Source organism: Numenius arquata, chromosome 2 (assembly GCF_964106895.1).
Source record: "Numenius arquata chromosome 2, bNumArq3.hap1.1, whole genome shotgun sequence".
Taxonomy (NCBI): domain Eukaryota; kingdom Metazoa; phylum Chordata; class Aves; order Charadriiformes; family Scolopacidae; genus Numenius; species Numenius arquata.
The window spans coordinates 95,176,220-95,197,117 of record NC_133577.1 but is presented as its reverse complement, the minus strand read 5'-3'; the positions used below and the strand labels follow the sequence as shown (position 1 = coordinate 95,197,117).

Here is a 20,898-nt window from a genome sequence, read left to right as displayed (position 1 = left end):
CTCTTACTTCTCCTCTTGCTTATTACATTTTTCTTTTCCAAGGCAATTACTCCTTTTTATGTATTTCTTTACCTAGAATAGCGTAAAAGAAAACAAGTCCCTGAGTGAGTTGGATGTTTATAAACCAATGTTACTTGTCTGCAAGAACATGTAGTGAGTATAATTGACTTCCACTGTGGCCATTCGTACTGTGCCTAATTACAAATGCTCTTAGCTTAGGTTGAAAATGGCTTCCATGTCTTGAGCAGTATGTGTACAGTACATTTGTTTTGTTTAAATTATTTATTGAAGTAAAAAATATAATAGAAGGCAAACCCAGAAGAAAAAGAAGAAATCAAAGACCTGGTCATGTAAGGAATAGCACAGGCACTGGAGCAAAGAAGAAACCTTTGCAGAGCTGACGTGTGCAGCACCCATGTTAGCGCTTGCTCAGTTTTTGGGTGATTCCAGAGGCAAGCTGGGCTTCCCCCAGCAGAGCACTAACGGAGCACTGTTCCTCATGAGATTCTCTTAAAGTAGTTGTCTGTTTCTTTCCTTGGACCATGTCACCAGCTACATAGTATGGCTGTGAAAAGTTTTCCTTTGAAATCTTTCTTGAAAGAAAATACAGGGTTTAGCAGAAAGGGCATGCTTTGCTTTAGAAACTGTAACAGAAAGCAAAACAGAAGGTGAACATTATAATCTGTAATATGAACTTTTCCATTTCAGTAGTTTCAGTTTTCAGAAGTTTTCAAAGTACAGCTGAAGTTTTCCACAGAAAACTTAAAGGAAAAGGAGTGTGTGGGAGTGTGTGTGCACATGTATATTGTTTTTGTCAGGCTTTTCTGTGAAGAAAGGTCTTTATTTTCTAGTCAGCATTATTACCTACCTCCTTTTGTTTGCATAAGAGGTTGTTAAAAAGATTTAAACCTCCCCCCCAAACCAACACTAACTCCAAACAATCTAACGCCACAAATCATTCCTTTTTTCTTCTTCTAGGATTTTCTGCAGTGCCTATAGCTGCTGCATCCTTTTGTGCATCACACGGTGTTTAACTGAGTGTTGTAGACACAAAGTCTTATGCAGAGGGCAATATAAAGTAACCTTGGGCACCAGGTCCAGGGTGACAGAAATGCCTCAGAAGTCTTTGCATGAAGCTGCAGCGAGCAGCTTCTGCACTTCCCAGGTGACTGAGGGCTTTATAGCAAGGTTCCTTGCAAGGCTTGACAAGCCTGTAGCTCATGACGAGATGTTCCTACACTGGGATGAAAATGCTGCTCTGGAAATGTATCTATTTTAAGGACTACTTTAGCGGATAAGCTGTAATATTAGGCAAAGAGGAGGGTTTTGCTCTCCACCGCCTCATGGTGGCATCAGAAGGAGGCATACCCCACCTTCCTGCAGAGTCTTGTCCTGTGGCCAAATGGCCCCTGCAGCAGACCTGGTGGTTTGTGGCTCTGTCTTCACCCTGCTGTTCAGTACTGTCTTCTGTCAGCCTTTGGCAGATGCTGGCATCTGCTAACTGCCCCAGTCTTGGTCCAAATCATGACAAGCTTTCCGTGATGGCCAAGAAAGTGGTCATTTGTGACCAAGTTCCCTCACCAAGACATCTCAGTCAGTATCTGAAGTAAACAGGAGAAAGGGCGCCTTTGTCTTTTTTTGGTTTTAATCAGTGTAATAACTCTTTCCCTTGTTTCAGAACTTTACAACTGCAACGAGAGCCTGTTTGTCCAGCTGTAATGAGGAGGGTGCTTGTCTGCTGGAGCAGTCAGTGCTGGAGGCACTGCAGAAGGAGGCTCAGTAGAAGGAATATAACTGCAACAGGAAGATAGGACAGGCTGTGCTTTTTTGAGTTTAAAATAATTCTGTCAGTATTCCACCTCTGTAGTTTCAGTCTGTGTAACTGAGTTCTGGCTGTTCTTTACAAAGTTTATTTCCCAGACATGCATAACAATACTAGAAGAAATTATTTCAACAAACAAACTGTGGATGTTCATTACTTGAAACACCCCATGACAAATTTTTCAAATATGTACTTCATCTGTGACTGCTGCTCATTTCAGTGCCAGATGCTGATTAGTACAAGGTTGCATTTGCCGGCGGTTTTCTTTACTTTTTCTGTGAACACACTGCATTAGGATTCCAATTTTGTCAAATCACTTCCATCGTAAGGCCTGCCAGCTCTACTGCTATCCTGATTCACTCATCTTAGTATGAAAGCTTCAGTTATTTTAGTGAAATGCACAGATAACTCATAAGTATAACAATTGGAAGATACTTTGCAGTATATGAATTTGCTTTACCAGTGCTGCTTTTGGAAGGAAAACAAAAACATTTATCGAAGTTGAATGCTTTGGACTGAGGTTACTAGGTCAACAGTAAATTTTAAAAACTATTTGAAACATTTCTTGATGGCATTTAAAAATTATAGCTTAAGGTTACACTGCTTCACACGGTTCTGTTTGGTTCCTTTGATGCTGAAGATCTACAGCTGACTTATGTGTAAGATATATTTTTAAAAACATTAGCTGTGATTTAAAGTAACAAGAGACACTGTTCAGATGAGGGGAGAAACCCATCCTTTGGGAGGAAGTGAGTTAGGTTCAGTTGTTTTGTTGAACCTGAACCAAGAAATAAACCATTAGTAACTCAATCTTTGTAAGAAAGCTTGAGGAAGATCCCAGCTCCTGCCTACCTGTTGATTTTAGCAGCAGCCCAGATGTTGGAGATGTCTGGATTGTTACAGAGGAAGGCTCTAAAACAGCCGGCTTGTATTTAGCAGTATTTTAGATCACAGTGAAAGGACTAAGGAAGCAACTAGGGTGATAGTGGTATTGTGATATAGTTATTAATTGCTAAAAAGAGCAGGCCCTGTGCTTTTATTGCTCAAGAGATATCAAGGGCACTCTTGTTCTGAAAAATTCAGATGTCAAATGAAATTTTAGATGCAAAGTTTCAGATCTCCCTTAACAATAATTTTAAACAAATATAACCTCCTACGACTAAGAAAGAAGCAAATCTGGATTGCATATGCTGTTTCATAGTAAGTTGTTTTGATGCTCAGAGTGCTCTAGTGGAAGAAAACAAATACCACCTTTATTTATGGCTTTCACTTTTTTATTTCCCAAGCGAAGAAACATAAAGAAAAAAACAGATGACGATTGTCTCATAAAAGCTGCTGTTAGAAGTTCAATTGTTTCGTAAAATTCCCTTCCCTCACTGTTCTGTCAGAGTGGTATTCGCCTGCTACGGTAGCCCAACTTTACTGTTAGAGACAGGTAGCATGTTAAAGATAAGCCCTCTCTTATATTTTTCCTTCCAGAATTAAGCTTCATTTTCTCTTTGTCTCCCCTCCCTTCCCCGGCCCTGAACCTAGTTACCACTCTGATGCCCTGCATGTTCTGCAGAAAACCACTGACATGTCATCCTTCTTATATCTGGATGGTGCTGGAGAGGACCGACTGTTTTCTTTCCAGTGGAATACACATCTAATGTAAAGTCATTTGCTGGTGAACATTTCTGCGCCTGTTTCTGTTTCTAGCTACATTTGCGTAGATTAGATGAACCTCCACTGAAAGTAGTGTTACCTGATGGTGAAATATTCTTAAGTAAGAATATTTATTGTGCATTCATCATCATGGAGATATTATGAAAAATAACCCAGGATGTTAGCCAAAAAAAGCCCTATATCTGCACAGGCTTTCTACATAATAGCAATATGTCACTTTGTAGTTCTACATTAAACTTGTATGTGAGAAGTTACAGCTGTGGATGCCTGTGTCTTTCAGATTCTGTTTCAATAAACCTGTGAGAAAGAAAAAAGTGAAGGCCCTTCAGCTTTACAGCAGTTTCAAAGCAGAAGCTTTATTACCTTTTTTTTAATCCTATACGCTTTAGGTTTTTACACAGACAGAGCTTCTCAGTGAAGATAAATGATGAGACTCTACCTTAAAAAGCCTTTGGGTTTTCATTAATCCACATTAGGTTAAAAGGGAATCAGAATTCTAAAAATACAGCACATCAGAGAAACAAGGTATTTTTCAGGTCAAGGTCCTCTTTTCCATCTGGCACCATTTGGTAGTTCTAACATCTTCCATCTCCCCCTGCTTCTACATCTGTAAATAACTCACTGAAGTAAATGCTTGGAATAATTACAGCAAAGAATGATAAAATGCAGGTTGAACTTAATCTCTTTGGGATCTAAAATGAAAAACATAACTACAGACATCACAGTTATTGAAAAACTGTGGAGGTCTTCAGTCAGCAGGTGTATGAAATGGGAATAATGTCAGAGCATTAGATGCTTTGGGATTGCAATTGTGCTGTTCAAAAAAATGTCAAAAGGAATATTAGTTCAGGAGAGGGGAAAAAATAGCCTAGCAGGGCCGATTTTCAAAAGCAGCCTGCCATTTTGTCTCTGCAAATAATTATAGACTCGTATTTTAACGGTTAGATGTCCAAGTGCTTGCATCCATTTATATGGAAGTTGGGGATCTAGCTACAATAAAATGTGTGCAAACTTGCAAAACTGTAAGGAGGTTTGAGATGCTTCTAAAATTGATCAATAAATGAACAGCTGAACTGCTTTCCAAAAGTTTATGGGAACAAAATGTCTGTCTTTTTTTTTTTCCTTTTGCGTGAGGTCAGCATTGTCCCAAGAAAGAGTCCTGGAGTAGCCCACGAGATAAGGTGCTTTAGAACTCCCTGGGCTAAGGTGAAAGAAACAATCTGCTTCTGCTGGGCTTTCGTATCTCTACCAGGAATGCACAAAGGGGGCTGGACCATGGGCACACTGTGTGCTGTTGCTGCCTTACTCAGCCATGAACAACTGCTTGGGTACCTCAGTTTAAGAAGGAGACAAAATGTTGAGTTTTTCAGCTGCCTGGGACTGCTGCGTGTTGTGGTGATACCCACCTGGTGCCAGCTGCCTGCGTGGGTGCCCACCTTAGGCAGCTCGTTGTAATATGGACTCAATCAGGTACCTAGAATAGGGAGGTCTGAAAGTGAGAAAGAAGATACCTCTTTTGAATGGTCTGAAACCCTGTGCCCAGGGCTGCAAAAGCAGCATCCAACGTAGGTTACCAAAGCCAACTTTTCCTTTCCTCCCTGTTCTTCGCTCCTGCTGCCCAGGGCAGTACCAGGCCATCTCTGCTCTGAAGAAGGCTTTCTCTGATGAAGAGGCATGAACCGCTGTCTCCTCTTTGCCACAATAGGGACCATTATGAAAAACGAAAGATTTAGTTTTAGTGAGGGGGTGTGGGGTGAATTTTAGAACTGCTGTGCAGCTTTTACAAAATATTTGGGGGATGTCCCAGACTGAGACAGAACGGGACATGACTCAGTATGTGTGACACCCAGCAGCATAAGATCCTTTCTATTACTCATGCAGGATGGAGCGGAAAAGATCTGTCAGTAATGTTCAGTTTACACATGGTTTTCACTTAAGTACTTGACAGAAGGAAGCTTCATTCCTTTATTTAGTGTATTTTAGATCCAAGAAAGGATACTTGCCGTATATCTGAAAAACTATTCGTCTCTCTGGCTGGCTCATTAACGTACCAGAAACTGGGCCTTAGGACAAGGCCTGACTCCCATGTAAAGGGCCTAAAGAGTGAGCACAAACACAACAGACTCTTATTTTAAAGCCCTTTTATATTGCCAGTGTGATGCAAAGTGATTGTGAAAATAAGAGTGAGCCCATTTTGGATGTCTATAACGTGATAAAAATTGCTGACTGTTACCGTGTCATACCCTCCCTCAAACTCAACTCAATACATTCAAGGATAAATGTACTCACAAATCTTAGCTGCTGTTCACACACACACACACACACACAAAGTGCAAATGTCATTTGAAGTTGTTCACTTGGCTGAGAGATTGCTCCCACTCCCATCTCATCTCCTGCAGTTACCCTCTGCCCCTTTCCTCCAGCAGCTGTTTTTTTCTTCCTAGCTGTTACGTTTTACCATCCTTCCAAAGACAGTGGCCCAGCTCCTGCTGCCCATCAGATGTGGTGAGCCAGACCTGACAGAAAGCCATCCCCCGGGGAGGGCTGAGTCTCCACACCAGGGTTTGCACAGGGTTTCCTCCAGCGCTCAGTCTCTGCAGTGCTAAGGGCTCGGCAGAAGCAGAAGAGATCCAAGATGGGCTTCTTCCCTGCCATTCCTGCAGAAGCGTGCCCTTTCCAAGTAGCCAGCTAGCCTTCAAAGGCAAGCTGAAGCTTTAATGCACAGCTAACAGCAGTCTAAAATGTAGAGGGAGTCAGCCGGTTCACAGCCCTACGGTGGGAGGGAGGCAGGCACTCAGGAGGACAGGAGCGGAGGAGCAGCAGCCAGTGAGACAGCAGGAGAAGAAGCCTGGGGCTTGCAAAGTGGAGGCCACTACTGGGTCATTCACCGCTTGCAAGGACAGAAAGAGCATGTGAAGAGTCCACAGGGGTCTGGTTGGCTGTCTACGTCGCTGGGAGTTGCCTGATGTGCAGGCAAGAAGGCTGCTTCTGCAGCTTGTTCCTGGCTGCTTTTGAAGCAGAGAAAATGGCCAGAGAAGGCTTAGAAAACCATCAAATGGTCTTTCCCCTTTAGCTCAGGAGGAAGGAAATGAGACAGCAGAGGGGGATTGATTGTCCTGATGAGTTTGGCTCGTCAACTCAATGAGCAGTTCACTTGTCTTCCTCTCAAGGTCAGCAGAGTGACAGTGTGTCTCACTGTGCCCTTCAGGACCTTTTCTGTTGCAGGGTTTGCTCAGTTTTCAGTTGACCCCCATGGAGTTACTGGTTCGTTATGTCATGCTGGTGCCTGGCCTGCCGTGTCACTCAAGAAGAGATGGCTTGACTGAGAGTTAAAAATCCACACTGTGGAGGCACAGTCTACTTTCTAGTCCCTGTCTTGGGGACTAGACTTGCCTGTCACCATATGTGACAGTGGTGGAACATGTGTCACGTGTTGCGTGAACTGACAACCTAAACTGAAGTCACTCCAGTTCGGTACAAAGGCTACTTTAGAAGGAGCTTGCCTGTTTATATAAGTTTCAGATGACTTCATTTTTTCAAAGTGCATGGAGTGCATCCAAAGCAAATAATTTTTTTGTGGTGAATGGGAAGACCAAAAGGAAAAGTCTGGAGAAAGGAGGATGGATGGTCTTTCTTTAATGTCAAAGCTGACATAAACACGTCTCCTCCAAACCCTTCTCACAAGATAATTTTCTCAGCAAGACACAGATTGCTTCAATCTCTGTGTAGCAGCCTTTGAAGCTTCCCCCTTATTGCTGTTATGGAGGAGGCAGGGTTGTCTTTGAGACTTTCTGCAGCGCTGAAATGTTCCTCCTCCAAAGGCTTTCACACAATCAGATAGTTGGTTCCTCCAAACAGCTCCCTCTTTGGAATTTCTCTGCCATCACACAAGGGCAAACTCATACGTCTGTTTTGCAAAATTATTAAATTAAAAAACCTAAAAAGGCTTCATTAAAAATATTCTGACCAGTTCTATGTAAGGCCTCAATTTTCGTTAGACAGAGGCCCCGCTAAGAAGATGACGAATGGTGTTGGAAAGGAGCCACCAATTAGGAAACATCAATTTTTATGTCAACAGGATAACCCCTTTTGCAAAACTTGTCATATGTTTATTCCTTTTCTGTTTGTGAAGGTATTTGTTTGGCAGGGATATTTTGCATGAGAGGAAGAATTTATAAATTGTTTTTTTACGGTTGTCATTGCTGCACTGTTTTGAGTTCCTGTCTTGTGGGATATTTTCCCTGTTCAGAGTTCTTTCTCCGCTGTCTGTCTCCTGTATGTAACTTCCATTTGCAATACTTCTGGGGAAAAAAATTACTCTACTTACTTCTGCAGTGAGTTCTGGGGTGGAAACACTTGTGGTGGTAGTAGGTACCTTGGGAACATAGGACTTGGGGCTTGCAATGCCTTCAGGCTGCAAGCTTAGGAATACTACTATATGGATGTTCCCAAAAGGAAGAGAAACGCGTTTCTGAGCATTTCTTTCTTAAAAATTTGTGCCTATTATGCTTGCATCTTCACAAGTGTTCTTCCATATTTAATGGTTTAAGATGCAACTGAAGACATTACGGATTTTTTTTCCAGTTTACACACTCCTTTACCCACATTCAGAAAACTTGATAGCTTCCACACCTCCTTTTACTGTATACGGAATTTTACTCACTTTACTTGTGGAAAGCTGTGTACATCCTTTATTCATCTGCATGCAGTGATTCACAGCTGCTGCTGTGTTTCTTAATAGCTTATTGCATATCATTTTATGAAGTCATCAGTGGCAAATGCTTAACAGATATTAGAAGAAGAAGCAAGGAAGTTCTGTATCCGTGGGCATATGTGGAATACACAGAGCGCAAGAGCTGCCTGTGCATGTTACATTTGGCAAGAGAGGAAATGTGGAGGACAGATAGCTGGTGGGATTTCAGATGGGCACTGGTAGATGTTGACATGACCTGAAAGCCTACCAGGTTCTTATGTGGGAACCCAGCTTCAGGAAATGGAGCATACGATGACAGGTTTTTGAGCCGTGGCTGAAAAGTTACAGCTGTGTAATGGGTATCTACTGGGACACCGAATAGACCTGCATTGGTTTTTTTACCTGTGTTGTGGAGAGGGGGAGACTCGGCATGGAATCGTTAAAAGACTGGAGGGTCATTATTTAGATGATAAGTGGCCATTACTGGGAGATCAGGTGTACACCTCATCATCATCTGGTGTTAGGTCGTGCTGCTTTCGGCTCAGCTAGCAGCTGTGTCGAACATACATGTTAACAAGTGCAATTGTTTCATCCTGGATGCAGACCACATGCAGACCATCTACTAGTGTCTAATGTAGGCATAGTTATGACTCCACCTGCCCATGGCTGACCTGAAACACTCATTACTGTTTTGAAATTAGACACAATAGTAGTCATCTCACTGCCTGTAATGTGTGATGGGTCAGTGTCTGAGCACATCCTTCTGGCTCTGACCATGCCTTGGTGAAAGCAAAGGTTAAGGCAGGTTTTGGGGCTCTAAATTGCAACTTTCCAACTCTTTTTTAAAGTACTTTTACACTGCAAAAGCAAAACCACTTATGTTCCATAGACTCTTGCTGTTTGTCTTCAGAGTGGAATTTGTGGTTTTTTAAACTGATGGCGAGGCTGAATCTGCATTACCTGAGCAACCACCTGAGCTGAACTGCTACGATTGCTTGTGGTGGAGTGCAGGAATCTCTGTTGAGATGGAAAGTGGGCAGCTGGTGGCAGCTTAGTCCTTGCCTGTAAACAAATTTGTATTTAGGGTGGAAATTTTCCAAAGTACCTAAGTGATTTAGGATCCAAAATCTTCATTTCAGTTATTTGCAGGCTCTGTAATGAGATAAAAATTTGTCAAAGTGTGGTTCCGACTCGCTTTTTACAATGCCATCTGCCACCAAGATGCCCTCTTTTCTTACTTATCTTGTTGCTTTTTTTCAGGTTGGCCTTCTTTCTATGATGTGATCAGTCCTGATGTAGTTACTTTCAATGATGATTTCTCCTATGGGATGCATCGGATTGAAATATCCTGCAGTCAGGTTAGTTTATAGCACACACAGACCATTCCGATGGCAAAGGCTGCAAAAATCATTACAGCGTGCTGTACTTTCCCTAAGATTTGCAAACCTTTCAGTTCCATTAAATAGTAATCACTGTGAGAGAGCACAATGGGTCGTAGGTATAACAGCTGGGTGGAACGAGCTGAAGGCACAAAGGGCTCTTTGGAATGCACGTTGTTGTCTCGTGTGAGATTTAACAGAGCAGATGTAAATGGTTGGACTTGGTGCTGAGTCTACAAAAATTATCTTCCTGAAGAGGGTCCCTTCAAAGGAGCTCCTGAGGCTGAGCCTGGCCGACTGACTCCACACGTGAGCAGTTGAGAGGAGTCAAAAGCAGTGGAGCGGCTCTCTGTGTGCTGATTCCATCACTGTGCATTACTCTGCAGCCATGCTAACTCATTCCCAACACCCATTCCCAGCGCAGTCCTGATGGCTGCCTCAAACAAGCCCATCTGCCGTAATAATGAAGTCAGTAGTCATTCAAAACACACCCAAATTTTCCGTTATCTGTCTTGTTCTACTTGTTCTCTCATCCTTTGTGCTGCCCTCCTCTCTGCGAAGGGAATGGCATAATCATTACCTAGCAAAGGGAGAAGCTGCTGCATTGGCGTTTGGCAGACATAGCCAGCAGTTTGCAGTCCTCTACGTGCTCAAACTCCTCCTGAGACGAGCAGTAGCTTCATTTGGGCAGTGATAATTTGCTGTTCTCCTTCCACAGTATTGGTGGAGGGATGACTGATTTCATCCCTGATGGTATGCGTCCTTAGTAGTCAGTCAGTCCTCATATATAAATGCTCAGAGTCGGTTAAGAAGCTTCTCAAAAAGAGGAAAGATTGTCTTTATGGAGAATCCATTATCTGCAGTCTGGGTAGAGGGTTTGGCCCAACATGATAATGGCCAAATCAGCGTGTCTGCTAGTATGTCGTATGTACTATGCATATGTAGCAATATGTACTATGTAATTCTGTAGTTTTTACATTGATGACACTCATTAGAAGATCCATTTAACACTTTTTGGGAACATCCATTTCCCTAAATTCCCTAGCAAGGACTGCAGGGGACTGCAGACTGGGAATCTCATGCTTCACCTTTGATTACTGGCATAGTCAAAACTGCAACCCACTCTTTTCAGCTCTGCTTAGTAGGCCTGAATAGTGCTAAAATCAGCGTACTGCCAACCTGCTGAGCCTGTATCTGCTGACCCCTTCAAGAGATGGCCAGAGCTCCCGGTTTCACCTGAGAGGAGCCCAACACAGCCTGCGGTCAGGCCAAGGAATCTGGGAATGTCATTTACCTGTTGCCAAACAAAATAGTGTTAGCAGACCTGCGAGCAGCAGTATTAGCAGCAGTCACACGCAGACACCATAAAATAAAAGCAAAACCAAAAACTGAATGTAAAGCATTAAGAAAAAAATGCGGCCAAGGTTGCTGTATAATCCAATGGCAACTTCCTACCAGCTACTCCAACTTCCTGGGGCAAGAACCCCACAGATGATCAAGTCAGGCAGGAAAGCAGCTTGAGGAGTGGTGAGCATCTTTGCAGCCACCGCTCAGCACAGCTAATAGCACTGCATTGTGTATCCATAACAAAACCATTTCCTCCTCTCCTCGGAGCCCTAGGAATGTGAATCACACATGCAGCTGCAAAAAAAGCACAGTTTTACTGCAGCCTGGAAAGCAGTGGGATTGATATGGCAGGCCTTGGTAGAACTGGAGAGAAATACCCTCTCCCACACCCAAAATCTTACTAATCTTTTGCAGATGAGAAAGTAGTTGATTTTTCTTTAAAAGTCCTTCCACCTGTCTGAGAGAATAAAAAAACTCTCTTTTAATGTTCTCTGTTATAGAAAGCAAACACTGGGGGAAAATTGCTGTGATATTAATCAAAGTCATCCATGGGATTATCCTAGAAATAACTTTTACAGTTTTTGGAAACACATCACTCTGGGTGTATTCCAAAGGTCAACGATTAGTGACAGGTAGAAGTTAATTACAAATGCATTTGAGGAATACTGTAAAACTGGCTGCATCTCTCATTTGTTTTTTTTTTTTTTTCTCTTTACTCCTCAAGAGTCCCTTCCCCTGAGGTCTCCCTAGCTATTATTTTTACCTGTACAAATCAATAAAATTCTGTAGTCACAGAAGTACTGTTTGCACATTGCTAGCTCAGACTGGACTACAGCAGCTGACTGCAAGCTGCTTTCCCTGCCTCCCAGCAGCGTATTAGAACCAGGAGGCTTGGGAGATCCAAGCATACTGACAGTTAGCAGCGACTCCCCCTTTTCCTGCTCCCAAACACATACTTCAAATGCTTTACCCTAACCGTTTCACCATCCCAGTGCATTCTGCCCAATATATTTATGCACAAGGACGCAACAGATGATTGTTTCTTTTTGGGAGGCTTTGCAGGCATGTATATAAGTCTCAGAAAAATGTTTGGCACCTATTATGTGTGGGGAGGACAGTAAAATCAATTCATCCTTTGTACTCTCAGCTGAGGGCCAGGTTTCTTATACTGTGATACAAAGGATTGAATTACGTTCCTTTCCAGGGCAGATGAGTTATAGAGTCCTCTATGGAGAGAATCGCCACATAAATTTTTGGTGAGGGGTAATCTCAAAAAGTAACAAATTTTGCAGTAATCCTATCCTGGTGTGATTCTGCCATCGCAAGAAGGTGTAATGAGACTACCTTGGACTCTCACACAGCTTCCCAGGTTTTGTGAGGAAAACCTTTTTGATAAATTGTCTTTGTAGTCTGTATGTGAGTATATTACTCCGGCAGACCGTTTCTCTCTATGTTTTCTCTTGTTCTGTTTCTGTCCAGTGGAGAGGGAATGATTTATCTTTGGTTAAATGTTAATCTGGAAAAGATCTATTTAACACTTCTAGTCAGGAGTTTTTGAAGCATTCTTAGTTGAGATGAGATGATTTAATTAGGATGCTGAGCATTTAGAAAAATACTCTCTCTGGGACACTTAAATTTTTTTATATTTCTTTGTTTTCCCAAGGTATGGAAAAGCTTTTTAATCAGGTGAAATGCCTCATTGTGAGAGACCCCACTCTGAGACACAGCTTAGGTTTTCTGCCCAAACTGCCTACAAAAGGCCTTCAATCTAAAGGAAAATAAGATAAAATAAGCAGTGGAGAATAGAGGAAAGGGTGGCAAGACCATCATCTTGCAGGAACAAGACCTGAAGCTTTGTCTTCTCTAGTTCCCATGCAATTTTCTTTTGCCTTTTCCTTATTTGCCATGTTTTGTCTTCCTTCGTTAAAAAGCTGAGTGGCTGCTGCTTAACCCAAAGTCATCCATGCCTTTTCCCAGTGCCTTGGGGAGCTCATCCTGCTGATACCACGGGCTAGAAGCACCCTCGTTAGTTACTGGGCTCCTTGCTGGACTGCCGTGCCTGTTTCAACACCACTTCTGCCGGAGCACGGAGCCTGCCCTGGGATGTGACTGCGCGGGTGGGACCACCAGGCAGGAGCACTGAGGTTTCCCATGCCTACCTGCCCTGCTCCCCAAGCCAGTGAGGATTATTGTTTCAGCTGTCACTAAACGAGAGGAGTTTCTGTCCCTCCTGACTGACGTGAGAGCCTCCCCCAGCCTTTCAGTCTGTTGAGCAAGTTTAACCTGAAGCCAAAGACTTTACCTGCTTCGCCAGAAACCTTTTTACTTCAGTGAATTAAAGGCCGTAACGGCAGGAGAACATTAGCAACACACTAACTGCAGTTAGTGATGCACTAATTGCCATCACTAACTCATCCACAGTTCAGAATAATCAGTATTGTCTCTGTGTATTTGGGATACTATGAATTAATTAAATACTAAGAATCATTTGCAGTCTTTAATTTTTGCTGCCTGACTGTGAGCCCACGAGCAGTTCTGTGATCTCAGTTACATCATTCTGGCTCTCACTGAGATCAGCTATTGACTTGAAAGGCCAAGGCTCTTTGGTAAAGCAGCATGACTTTCCTGTTCAAGATAAATATTTCTCCAGTGCAAGGTTTTATTTTTTTATTTCTCATGGCAGGCTGTAAAAATGAACTTGTGGAATTTAAGTGACTAATTACAAGAAGTTCCTATTATTCAGATAAATTGTTGGTCATAATGTGCAGTGACCCTAATTTTTGAATAAGGATCAACTGGCTCAGCCTCTTCAAAATATTGTACTCTTCTGTAAAGCAAAGAACTGTTACCTTTCTTACAGACAGGAGCGGTAGTGTTCACCCTGACTACCGCTGCGAGTATCTGAGGCTGATTTATATAGAACAAAAGTGTCCACAGACCATCTGTAATTTCATATTCCTTACAAAAAGCAAGTTCAGCATCATTCCTATGATGCTATTCCATCACTCCCAGCTAAAGTTTATTCATTCTGAAATATTTTACATATCTTCACTACATGTCTTTTTCAGTCACCTGTCCCAATCTCCTATATACTACAGAAAGAGGTATGAGATGATTAGTGGATGACCTCCACCTCCTCCAGGGGTGAGGAGCAGAGATGCACCCAGAAGGACCCTGATGCTCAGAACAGTGTCAGGCTGTGGGGAAAAAAAAAAAAAAAAAAAAGAGTATGAGGGCATACTCCAAAGAATATCTTCACTGCTTTAGGTCCTTGGTGGGATCAGCAAGGGGTTTAGTGTTTTCTTACTGATGCAGATGGCTGCAGGCAGAGGAGAGCCCAGAGCTCAGGCTGCCCCTTTCTTACACAACTTTCCTTACAGCAGTAAGTGAAACGTGGGCAGTGTTGCCTTCACCACCATGCTTTTATCTGAGCTCCTGCCATGAGATCATTACAGAGACAGGCAGCTTCTCAGAAATAATGACCCAACCAAACATAGGCAGTGGCACGACGGGAAACACCCAGGAAATTTGGGCTTGAAATCTTAGGCACCCGTGGTATCTCAGAAGATCATCTTCTTGGATCCTTCTTGCAAATAAATACAGGTTGTAACTCCCACTTGAAAGGGTGATGTAGACACTAATGTGCTTCCTTGGAAGAGGGTGCTAGTCGTTGCTTAACACCGCAGTGATGCCATCAAGCTGCACAGAGACACAGTGATACTCTATTGTATTTTGTTTCAGTGTGGTGCTCACCTGGGGCATATTTTTGACGATGGACCTCGCCCAACTGGCAAACGGTACTGCACAAACTCTGCTTCGTTATCTTTCAAGCCAGCAGACAAGAACAGCGCCGGAGAAGGCAGCAGTAACGCCAGTCCTGCCCAAACAGGCAAAGCTGAGCTGTAGGACGAAGCAAAGCCTGCAGAAAACTGCGCTGATCCCACACAGCTTACAAGGAATGTTTTCTAAGTTGCCTGCTCTCTTATATCCTAAGAAAGTTTCAATGTGTGAAAGCATTTTGCACCATCCTTCTTCTTCCTCACCCTTATGGAACTGAGGCCTTGCCTGCTGGTGCATTTACTATATAATTGGATTTAAAAATGCGTTGACTGACTCCACAGGTTTTCTTTTCCTTTCTTGTCTTTGAGATCGCTTTGGGGGATCCGTAAATCGAGGGGCTTTGGCATCGTTAGTTAGTTTCTTCTTAGTGCTGTGTTACTCTAGGTTTGAACAGTATTCTTTTTTGCGTGGGAGATGGGACTTGTGTTTTATCTCCAGTCTATAGGAAACTTCTGGGCATAAGAAAATCCTGAATTCCTAGCACCTCTCTGCTTTGTTCTGACTTGCGAGGCATGCAGCCTTTGGTCGTATGTATTCAGCCATCTCCCAGCATCAGCCGCACCCTGTGAAAACTTGTAGTTATGGCTGTTCCTTCCCAACTGAGAGAGATGGATGAGATGTAAGGCCCATCCTTTGGCTAATTTCCTGCCAAAATTTCAAGGGTGTGGTTGAAAGGTTGCAAACATTGTCTCAGCATCTATTTTTCCCCTTTGTTTGGTATTTAAATCGAGGTTTTAACTAGTAGTGCTCGCTTTTACGGGCTACTAATGAGGCTTTGTCTTTTTGTGAGGCCTGTTCAGCAACTGTAACTCAAATCTGAATTAAAGTTGAAATCTGCAGGGGGTAATTATATGGACAAGTGCAAAGAGATAAACTTGGGAAGTGAAGTAGATGAGGGATGACACCAGGCTCTTTATCTTGTTGGTTGCCACAAGAATTCAGAAACATGACAGTTTCTGCTAAAAGGGAGTTTAGGAATGAATGCAGCAGAAAGAGAGAGACCCTCCTGAAGTATCCAATTTTAAAGATTAGCTGGTCTGGATGCGTACTGCCCTACAAGGCCACAGCCTTTAATTTGTGCAATTGCAGTGTAGGACATGAGTGAGGGTGTTGGTTTAAGAAACGAATTTGAAAAAAGCCTGCCAGAGCTCCAGAAATTTTCATGTAGCAAATTTTGCTGTCCCATAAGATGTTTTTCACAGCTGCTTTTAGATTTTGTTGAATAACAGTTTGTCTAGAATGGTGCATAATACTGTTCTTTAAGTTATACTATACAGTATTTGCTAACACCACTTTGCCTTTAAGCATTGAGAGACTTAATGAATACAGTATTTACTTTTATTAGCAAACTTTGTGACTAACATATTTGGATCCAATTTTATTTCTAGTTAGGAGCAAAGCAACCACAGATTTTTATGGAAGCAGGAGTGAGATTTTTATGTCAGTGATAATAAACATATTATCTAAAGTACAAACATCCTTCAGTTAAAATATAGCTACCGTAAAAGCATACGGAATGGTCAGAATTGCCTTTTTTTAGCAACATAAGAAAGACATAAAAAAAGCATACAATACCTTAACATCAAATAGATGCAAATAAGGATGATAAATATTTAGAGCTAAAACACTCAGGCTGTGCTGTAGCGAGCACCTACTCACATGAGTGTTCTCCCAGATGTCACACAAGGAATTGCTCATTGGCTGCAGGAAAGGTTGTGCAGACTGACCTTTGGTGTTTCAAGGCAGTCAAGTCTCTCCTGGTCCCATTGGTTTTTAGCAATTTCTTCTAGAAGGACTGCTTTTATCCCTTGGTTTTATTTAAAGAAAAGTAGGTTTTCTCTACCACATTTTCTGACATAAACATAAAAAAGGCAGCATCTATAAAAATGTGGTACATAAATGTGGTTTAATTCCAGATTGCTGTTGGATTTAAGTGTTATCAAATTTCAGTATATTCCTGCCTTATGTTAAAGAAATATATTACTTAAACTTCAGTACGCAGTAATGTATGCTGTCCTACAGGAGATTTATTTTTGCAGGATATGGAGTGCAATGAAATGAGTCAATATGGTGAGGTGTATGTGATCTCTGGGAGTTAGACCATTTAACATAGGAAATGCATTGTTCTCTCTTGTGCGCAAGCTATACCACAGCACAGTGCAAGGTAAGACAGATTTCCTTTTATTGCTCTTAGAAGATGCTAGTAAGGGCTAGTATTGAACCCTCCAAATTTGGTTCAGCCTGGTTATGATCATGTCAGAGGAAACTTGGGAGCTGAGCACAATGTATAGAATAATAGGAGAATATGTCTGTATGTTTAAATTTTGCACTGTCTAGATGCTTATAAAAACTGAATGCAAACTGTGTAGAAATAGCAAACTATATTTTCTAATATCTCTATTGTTACTCAGATGTTTAAATAGCAAACCTTAAAATATCATGTAAGTCACACATGTTATTTATATATACTATATATATATAAAATTGCACATGTTTTTTATATATATATATGTACACACACCTATATTATCCAAGTATAATTTTAGCCTTCGATACCTTTTTAATAACTAAAACCTTTCCTTAAGAGCGTTCAATACTTTTAAGAAATCGAATATCCTTTTTTCAAATAAAATTTGTTTTCATATATTTGTTGTATACAAATATAAAATAAATTTCTTTATAAATAATTCTGTTCTCCTTCCTTATTTATCTGGCTTTATGTCAGGTTTTTGTGCTCCTGGCTGCAGCATGTCTTAGGGAACTGCTTTTACTTTGCTTTCCCTTAACTTAACTGTGAAATGTTATATATCCAGCAGTTTATCTCCAGCAGGTTTCTGGCAGGGGCACAGCACTGCAGGGTACCAGGTGTCCTTGCACTTACCTGCTTTCGAGACAATATCACAAACACCCAGGCCCGATATAGAGGGGAAATGTTTAGAAGAAGGCTCAACTTTTACTTAGCAGAGGTTTTGGCCTCTTCCAAAAGATGCGGTGTGGGATATGGTGAGTTGCAGGCGTGCCGTGGGAGCCCCGCAGCACCCAGGCTCAGTCTGCAGTGGAGAAATTTGGCTGGAAAGTTGGTTTCTGTCAAGGTTTCATCTCCAAGGATGCAGGTCTGAAATGCCCCGCAGGTAGCAGGTTAAGGGCGCTCGGTAGATCAGCCCTCCAATGGATTTTAAAAGATGGGTGCGAGGGAGGGGAAGAAGTTGCGGGCTGTTTTCAAACCAGCTTCCATGTTTGTGTTCATTTGTGTTACATCAAAATTGATGTACTTGCTAGTTGTTTTCAAACATTGCAGTGTCCTAGAACAGATGACATACTGAAGACTTGTTTTACAAGTGTAGTATAATCCCTCTTAGTCCAAAAATTAATCCCTTGTAGCCCTCTGCCTCCCACCCATCCACTGCAGTTCCCCCTCAGAACTGTCATGGTTTGATATTTCTGAAATGAGGGACCAACTGGTACCCACTAAAATGTGATGGGAGGCGGTGGCATTGCCCTGTGCTCCCAGCATAACCCGGCCAGTCCAAGAGCACCCAGAGGTGCTGTGCTGCGGCAGGTCTTCGGAGGTGTGTGCTCCTCTCGCTGCTGGTGGCCTGGCAGCAGACCTGAGGGAGGGACGGCTCTGCGCTGCAGCCCGACTCAAGGCAGGCTGTGCTTTGCAGCACGTAGCATGAAGTTGTGCCCGACACGTGTACACCCCATCACTTCAAAACCAGGGAAGTTTCTAAGAGATGCTCGCCCTGCTGCTCCTCAGGGTGCCAGGGTGCCCTGGTCGCAGGGTGGGAGAAGCAGTGGTGGCAGGATCAGCGACATGAGGCCAATTAACAAAGTGCTTTGTGATTCTCTTATCATTGTAGCTACATGGCTTCCATATAACTTAACCATAAGCCTTTTTCACAAGCTGTATCAGCTCTCATACACTAAAAAACCACAGTGCGTGTATGTGAACTGGTTAAAAGTGAGGCCTTTCCACAGTGGCTATAGCACGTATTCCCCACGTGGACAGGGGTAGGCTGACATCTGGATTTGTGCAACAAAGGTATCGCTCTGAGAAAGGAGAGGGAGCTTATTGTGAAGTAATCCATTGGCTTCATATTTGCGCTCCCAGGTGAGTGATGCCTGAAGGCTCTGTCATCTCGCAGGGTAAAAGGCGAGATAAAAGCGAAGCGCACAGGCTGCCTTCAGTGGCACAACACAGTAATGACCCACGGGATAGGACCTGCCCAATGTACTAGTGTGAGGTATGAGACCTTACCTTGCTGCCCTTTCGACAGCTGACAAAAGTGGAGCTTTCTGTGGCACCAGCAAAGCTCCGTTGTGTTTCCTCTCCTTCCGCACCCCAAAAATGGCTCAGTTAAATAAGACAACATCAGAAGTCAGCGTTTCTGTTGGGGTGACACTGACAAACGCATTGTCACAAACAGGATGCCACGCGTGGTTGTGGGTGTCGATACTCTATTGTTTGTACTGAAAGGTCTCAGTCTTAATTCACGTAGCCTTGTTTTGCAGTCCATTTACCCAGCTGAATTTGGTAAGCCATGAGGTTAGGCCTTCTCTGACAAAATATGTGATTTTTCGTATTGTTCAGTATGTTACAAAACGTCTGTGGTTAACATCAGTGCGTGGCCAGCAGTCCTCTGCTCTTTCACCTGTGGTCTGGGAGGGGATGTCGCTATTTTACTGGTCCCAACTCAGAGTTTCAAAATTGTGCCTTCTCTTTTCCCATCCTTGAAGGAATTTCAGGGTGAAGACAAAACAGATGTTCACACTTTCAGAATTAAAATTAGCGTGCTCTGTACCTGCTTGTTTACAGAACGAATGGCAGAGTATTCAGTGGCACTGGAAGCAAATTAATTAGCTTCCAAATTCAGTAGAATAAGACAAACTGTTGTTTAGCTCATTGGCAAACTGAACTAATAGTTCTTGTTTTATTGACTATTAAAATGAGGCCACCTACAGGTCCCTCAATAAACCTGCAAAAATGTTTAATCCTGTGTATTTGAAGAGCTGCATTCCAGTCTGGCTTGCTCCCGCTTTGTTACAAAGAGACGTGATACACCACAGGGCCCGGCTGGGCTTCTCAGATCAAAGCCATGACAGCAGTCAGCAATTGTATTATTTTCACAGTCACTTTTTTTTGGTAAAAATGTGAGATAATACTTCCAAATGCACCCCAATCAGCGAAATCATTGAAATAGCCAAACTCCAAGCAGTGTAGGCATGTGACGTTCTGAAATCCTTATACGGGCCACCGGTGTAATATTAAATGCACTAAGCGAAAAGGTCTCAGTTATGTCCACATGTTTTTGGGATCAGGACCTGCTGGAGCAGCCCAAATTAAGCAGGAATAGTACACTCGGAAGCCTACCCCAGAGACCTCCTGGGACTTGTAGCCAGCCTTCTCAGACCTTTTCCTTAGCCAACACAGGCCAGCAGAAAGAGAGACGCGGTTCCAGAAAAGAAAAGAGAAAAGGCCTCCAGTTTCAAGCTCCTGTTTTATTCCCCTCTTGTTAGACAGCTTGCAAACACTGGAGACATTTCACTCTGCAAATGTCTTAGCCAGGGCATTCTCATTTGGTGCTCTTTATAGTTTCAGTACAGATGATACCTGCGGTCTGACTTCTTTTAGCCAGGAAATTTTACTGCCCTAAACGCAACAGGTCTGTTTCCATCCCCTCCATTTTCAGTTGCTGCAAGGATTTTCTTCTCTTTTGTTTTTCAACAGCTGGCATTCCAGACAATGGTATATTATTTTTTTCTTTGCACTGTAGCCTAAAAACTGTGTGAACTGCAGTGTCACCTTGTCTTTGACCCCGTATGTCTCATTTCTTGTCTGCCCAGGTGGAAGGAATATCTGTTCCCCAAAATACAAGCAGTCACCTACCGGCAATATAAGAACCGTGACAAATACCTGTGCCCACTTGCTGGGAAAAGTAGCAGTTCTTTGGAAAAGCAAATAAAATAGGTCTTTATCATCCTATTAAAGTGGACAAGTTGATTTTGTGTGGGGGCTAGTTAATTTTCATGTTTTTCCAGGCTGCCCTAAAGCCCTTCTTCTTGCAGTCTGGGTATTGTCTCCTCCAGCTTACAACTTTATTATTGTACGTTTCATACAAACACGAACATCTGGAGAACATCCTCAGGTATAA

General features: G+C 42.6%; 1 protein-coding gene across 3 annotated transcripts in view; it reads left to right on the top strand.

Moving 5' to 3' along the window:
- MSRB3 (methionine sulfoxide reductase B3) overlaps positions 1–17,427 on the top strand; it is an 86,389-nt gene extending 68,962 nt beyond the window's left edge. For all 3 annotated transcript variants that reach the window (XM_074168462.1, XM_074168461.1, XM_074168463.1), the window contains 2 exons: positions 9,441–9,538; positions 14,648–17,427. In XM_074168462.1, the coding sequence (XP_074024563.1) occupies positions 9,441–9,538; positions 14,648–14,812 (263 nt within the window). In that variant the 3' untranslated portion in view covers positions 14,813–17,427. The remainder of the gene's footprint in view (positions 1–9,440; positions 9,539–14,647) is intronic.
- The last annotated feature ends 3,471 nt before the right edge of the window (positions 17,428–20,898 follow it).